A 6,365-nucleotide genomic window follows, 5' to 3' on the forward strand; every position below is an offset into this window, starting at 1 on the left:
AGCTGGGGCACAATGAGCTTGTTTGTGATATTTTTTTGTTAGGGAGTGTAAGATGTTGAAAGCTTGCCTGCATCATCTCATTTATTTTTGCATTTAAATTCAGAATTCAAAAATGTGTGTTTGGCCTCATTAAATATATTTGTGGGGTCAGAAACCTGGGAGCCCACAAGAATTTTGGCATTGTTTTACTACACGCTGGCCAACACGCTGGATCCCAGAATGTTAAAGTTCACGTTGGTAGAGTTGAAGTAAGGCATTCAATTGTGATGGGTAATATAAGGAATTGAGGAATGAATATGAATAAATGAATGTCAACGGAGTGTCCCCACAATGATAGTAACACCTGCAGTGTGTTTGTTGGAAGGGAGGTCCTTGAGGGACAGAGCAGGGGCAGAGGGCTATTTTTCTGAAAGTGCACAGTAATTCTTGCTGTCATTTGTTTTAGCCCAGTCAGAATGAGAACAGCGCTGGTCATTGTTCATCTGCTTCCTGCTCTGACAGCGATAGCACAGGCAGCTCCAGGTAAGAAAACACTCTTGATGTGTTCTAGCTTGCTACAATCAGGTCAGTCTGTGTGAGCAGACAGAAGAAAAGAGATAAATGACAGTGGGCAATTTACAGTGTGAACTTCTCAAAAACTACAAAAGATAGCCTTAATTTCAGGGGTTTTATGGCATTTAAAAGTAAAGGAAAATTTTCACTCTATTTCTTGGATATGCCTCCAAATGTGAGGATTTCCTGCTTGGCCATCAAGATTCCGCTAGGTTTGGTGAAAATCGTTCTCATAGTTTTTGACCTTTGAAACATGACCCCCTTGGCGGAAGGAGGTAATGATGATGATAAGAGCTCTGGCTACTCCCCTTGATCCTGATCTGTGGGGCGGTACGTGTCAAATATGAATGATATCACCTCAATCTGAAGTCGTGATTGAGAGCTTGAAGAGTTACATCAGCTGAGTGAGGGAGGGGGCTCGTGGCAACATTTGGATGCCTATTAGTTGCTAAAGTACATAAATGTGTGTGTATTGTAGATTTTATGTATATGTATGTGTATGTATGTATATATATATATATATATATATATATATAGTGCATGATATATATATATGTATATGTATATATATATATGTATATGTATATATATATATATATATATATATATATATATATATATATATATATAGTGCATGATATATATATATATATATATATATATATATATAAACCATTGGGTCCACAATCATCAAATATATTTTGTATAAATCACCTGGTTATCTTGCAAAATCCTGCTGACAGAAAAACCTTGGTGAAGGTAATTAATAGATTAAAGGATTTCCAAAATCCATCCAGTAATCCGTGGACTGACGCTCTTGGGAGTTTTAACAGCTGTTCCCATCCAATGGCCTGCTGAGTTTGCTCTCTCACTCCTCAAACAGTAACGAGCAGCAACTTGCTGGGAAAGCAGGTTTTAGCTCTATTGTTTGGTTGTAAACTCCTATTAGAGTTTGGCTCCTAAAATAACAAGCAAACATGCATGAGTTCAATTCAGTGACTCATCATAATAGAAAAAAAAGTGTTACTAGCAACAATAATGATGGCTCTGCTGCATGTTCAATTAAACGTGTGTATGTGCAGAACCAGAACCCTGAAACTTAAGCTATCTATTTTTATGAAACTCATGCTTTTATTTTTGTTTATTGAAACACAGTTTAGTGCGTCCACCCCGTGTGTAGAGAGGAATGTAGGTTTTGCCTTCCTCCGCTACCATTAACTCTTGCTGCTAAGCTGCCAGGAAGCTGTTTGTTTTCGTGTGATCAACAGGAAAGTTACATTTTGCAACACAGCAACTTTAGAAGATTCTTGTCATCTCTCTCTCTCTGTCTCTCTCTCTCTGTCTCTCGCTCTCTCTCACACACACACACACACACACACACACACTGGTGTGTGTGTGTGTGTGTGTGTGTCAAAATGCAGCTTTCCTGTTGATCATACTCAAGCTAAGAGCCTCCTGGCACCTTAGCAGCAACAATTAACGGTGATGAAAGAAGGCCTGAACACATTTAAACACAACCTTCATTCCTCTCTACACCCGGAGTGGAAGCACAAGACTGCATTTCAATAAAGAAAAATAAAAGCTTTAGTTTCATGATGTCTGTTTTCGTGTATGTGTAGTACCTCCATCCTGTAACTCCATCGACAGCATGATGCTCATGTCACAATCTAATTCATTGCTGAACTGGTCTTCATATATGTTGAATCCTAGTGGTTTTCAACAACACAGAATGAGGATATTTGAAGCAGACTTGATAGAGATGCACATCTATTCATTTATGTACTTAATTTGAATTAAACATCTTCAGCAAAGAGCGGCGACCCAGTGGTGTCTCTGAAAAATGGCCGAATCAGAGGAGAATACGTGACAGTGAAGGGAACAGACAAAAGGGTGAAGCAGTTCCTGGGAATTCCCTTCGCCCGGCCCCCTGTGGGGCCCCTCCGACTGACTGCTCCTCAGGATGTGGAACCCTGGGAGGGGGAGAGAGATGCCACCCACCACCCCCCCATGTAAGACCACTGATAGAGTTCAGAATATGACAATCTACTTGGATGGGTCTAGACTGCTCTCTCTCTCTCTCTCTCTCTCTCTCTCTCTCTCTCTCTCTCTCTCTCTCAGGTGTATCCAGGATCCTGATATAGTGGTGAATGTTTCCAGGACCATGTCTATGCAGTACACCCCTCCAGAGCTTTCAGAGGACTGCTTGTATCTGAATGTATACACACAAGCTGAGGCTGCAAAAGGGGACAAACTGCCGGTGGGTGGAGCCAGCTGCATGCACATTAAGGGGATGGGCAGTATGATGTACTACCACCAGGTACTGTGAGGAGGCAGTCGTGGTAGCAGTGTCAGAGGAGATGGGTGCTCATTAACTTTGTTCAAACAGAACTTCACCATGTGTTTCACCATTCGTGTGCTTCGGCTGATCCAATCACTCCACCTTGGTTTAGCTGTTATTGCGATCAATCCACTAAGGCTGATTACCCGAACTAATTTGTTTTATTTCACTATAGTTTTGTGCACCTAGAGGTCATGAGAAGCTAAAAAGTCAAACAGGATGCAGGCCACTGACCTCTCACCTCTTTGAAGTATTTACACTGCAAATCTTTCCAGCTGCTTCCAGTCCTTGTAGTACAGTTCATCAACTTTCAAGGTTTACACTTACAGGTTTCAACTGTTTTCAGCACTGACATTCAGATTCAATCAACGACTCTCAGATCCTACGATGCACTCACTGATTCAGTAACTGCTAGTCCAGAATCCTTCAGCAAACTTCGGCTAACGTTTTGGTTTTGTGGTGTCGCATGACTCTTCTTGTGCTTCCTCTCAGGTGATGGTGTGGATCCACGGAGGAGGTCTGACCATGGGTGCGGCCTCTCAATATGACGGCGCCCCACTGGTGGCTTATGAAAATATAGTGATGGTTATTATCCAGTATCGTCTGGGCATTCTTGGATTGCTGAGGTAAAATTGATGGTCATTGTTCGGTTATCGGTTTTCAACAACTTTATATCACAGTGACGTTTTTCACTCGTCCCGAAGCACTGGAGATGAACACGCTCAGGGTAACTGGGGCTTCCTGGATCAGCTGGCAGCTCTGAGATGGGTGCAGGAAAATATCGAGGCCTTCGGTGGCGACCCACAAACTGTCACCATAGCTGGAGAATCAGCAGGGGCCATTAGTGCGTCTATACTGGTAATCTCAAATTTTAAACAGCGTTGACAGAGATATTAACATATTTGGGGACATGTTGGATTTATTATGTCGGTTTATTTTTCTTTTTTTTCTCCCGACGAATAGACTTTGTCTCCACAAGCCAAAGGATTATTTCACAGGGCGATTTTTCAAAGTGGAGTAGCAACACTTGGCACCTACACCACCAGCCGTCCACTGGGTCAGGCAAAGGTACTTTGATATGTAAACAGAAGATGAGCAGGAATTCACAGATAACAACGATTCTAAAGTGAGAAAATAGTTGTTTGTGCCATGCAATCTGAAATTAAATGAAATTTAAAAAGTAAAAATTCTAAAATTGTCCACATTTGATTTGGATGAATGTTCAATACACCAACTGTATATAATAACTACATGCAATTTTCTTTATGCAGTTAATTTTTCAGTGTTCATGATCAATAACCTTTCTAGTTTTTGCTTGATTTTTATGTCAAATTGATTTCACCTGAACACAAACAACTTGGGTTCCATTCAAATTTATTTCGAACATGAAGAAAAAAATAATAGATCGATTAATAAGAAAGTGCAAAATTTCCCAAGTTTTTGGGAATCATAGTCGCACACAGTTGCCTTTTTTTTCAACACCCAGCACAGATATTATGATTCATTTCTTCATTTGTTCATCCTTTCATTGTTTTATTATGTCTCCTAATGGATCAGGTGTTCAGTATGTTTGCTTTCTTGCTTGTATCAGGGTACATGTACTTCCTGTACACAGTAAATGTACTTGAATTTTCCTCTCCTCTTTTCCTCCAACCCAGGTTGTGGCCAACCTGACGGGATGTGATGACACCAGCACAGAGAAACTGATCCTGTGCTTGAAAGGAAAAAGTAAAGGGGAGTTAGTCGATGCAGCTAAAAAGGTCTATGATTTGGTGAACACTCGTGGACATTGTGCCGATGTTCCAGATTGAAGCCACTAGAGGGCAGCAGGTATGTATTCCTGACTGCTGACCTCAAAGTTTGGTTTCTATGTTATGTGCAGATGAAAATTTACCTGGGAGCTGTGGTGGACGGTGTGTTTCTGACTGATACTGCAGAGGAGCTGCTGAAGAAGAAGGAGGTGCTGAAGGTTCCGGTGATGATGGGAATAACCAACGATGAGTTTGGATGGATTCTGCCTCAGGTCACCCCTCTCTTAGAGAATAACCACACACACACACACACACACACACACACACACACACACATTTGTACGCTCATTCATGCTTAATTATGTGTTGCAGAGTTTCGTCCCTCCAGGCTGGGAGAGGGGTATGAGCAGAGAGGCTGCCATGGCTGTGATGAATATGTTCAATCCTGCAGGGGTGAGCGCCATTGTAGTTGATGATGGAAATGATGATGTCACGGAGGATGAAGGTGTTATGGAAGCCCATTTCCACCAGAAAAAGAAAAAAAACAAAGATGCAAGCCACTTAGCTGTGAAAGTGTGAGATTCTTCAATGTTCAAATCTAATAATCTTTACATGTTTATGTTTTTACTATCTGATAATAATTACTTTTTTCCTTCAAATCTTCATTATGAGTTTTTACTGCAAATTTGGACTATTAAAAGTTGTAATTGTGACGATGTTTCAATTCACACATTTCAATTTATTTTTTATTTTTTACCTCATAATTTGTTCAGTTATTTCATCATTTGTTCAAAGGATTATTCTAACTTTTTGCATTTTTTTATCTTAAACATTTTTTTTTAAACAGGTGGAGATGGGCTTCCTTAACATGTACAGCATTATGTTGAAAACATGTGGTCTTCATCATGAAATGTTCTTATGGATAAATTTAGTCTTCTACACTATGAGATTGTTTTTACCCTCAGTTTTGTCTTACAGACAGAAAAGCCGATGGTTAAAACTAACTTGCAAACCCAGGCTTGCAAAGACATTTGTTTACAATCTAACTGAAAATAAAGAATTGATCATTTTTATTTAAAAATAACCAGTTTTTTTTAATATATACATATATGTGAATGTAAATATGAAATTAAATTTTCCTCACAAACAAGTTGTGGTTATTTCATATTGTCACATAATAGTAATATCAGTATTCTGAATCAAAATTAAATTTATTTTCCAGCATTATCACTTCATACCCACACAAGACCTGATGAGAGGTCGTAAATCCTTCTCTTAGTCAATAAACTCTCAGTGCAGAGTGAAATAAATCTGATGGTTTGCAGCCTCTCTTGCCGCTCTAGGCCTCCGCTGCCAACAGCCTCATCCTGGATGAATACCTGAAAACAGCCAGTGCTCCAGAGGAGATCAGAGACGGCTTCACTGAAATCATGGGAGACCTCCTGATGATGCTGCCTGTGATCAAGGTGGCAGGCTACCACTCAGGTCAGCGTCCTTCCAACTCTGTCGAAGAAGTGGAAACAGATGGAACTATAAAGAGCTCAGCGGTCACCGCCTGCAAGGAGAGGTTCATTTCTCTGTGACCTTTGACCTTTGCCCCATGCTCAAGCACCTCCTCTATTTTGTCTCTCTCCATTTCTTTTTAGATGTGGGCGCGCCGGTGTACATGTATGAGTTTGTATATCGTGCCGAGATACACAAGCACACCAGACCCAGTTTCGTGA

At 40.5% G+C, this 6,365-nt stretch overlaps 1 protein-coding gene across 1 annotated transcript in view; it reads left to right on the forward strand.

Moving 5' to 3' along the window:
* The first annotated feature begins 365 nt into the window (after positions 1-365).
* ces3 (carboxylesterase 3) overlaps positions 366-6,365 on the forward strand; it is a 7,626-nt gene continuing 1,626 nt past the window's right edge. The window contains exons 1-11 of the mRNA XM_086208461.1: positions 366-522; positions 2,360-2,561; positions 2,671-2,809; positions 3,383-3,516; positions 3,595-3,748; positions 3,854-3,958; positions 4,549-4,650; positions 4,773-4,913; positions 5,014-5,094; positions 5,985-6,126; positions 6,288-6,365. The exon at positions 6,288-6,365 is cut by the window's right edge and continues 72 nt beyond it. Of these exons, the coding sequence (XP_086064587.1) occupies positions 456-522; positions 2,360-2,561; positions 2,671-2,809; positions 3,383-3,516; positions 3,595-3,748; positions 3,854-3,958; positions 4,549-4,650; positions 4,773-4,913; positions 5,014-5,094; positions 5,985-6,126; positions 6,288-6,365 (1,345 nt within the window). The 5' untranslated portion in view covers positions 366-455. The remainder of the gene's footprint in view (positions 523-2,359; positions 2,562-2,670; positions 2,810-3,382; positions 3,517-3,594; positions 3,749-3,853; positions 3,959-4,548; positions 4,651-4,772; positions 4,914-5,013; positions 5,095-5,984; positions 6,127-6,287) is intronic.

The sequence above is a fragment of the Aulostomus chinensis genome, chromosome 7, assembly GCF_037954235.1.
Source record: "Aulostomus chinensis isolate RoL2024-O1b breed Wild chromosome 7, RoL_Achi_v1.0, whole genome shotgun sequence".
NCBI lineage: Eukaryota > Metazoa > Chordata > Actinopteri > Syngnathiformes > Aulostomidae > Aulostomus > Aulostomus chinensis.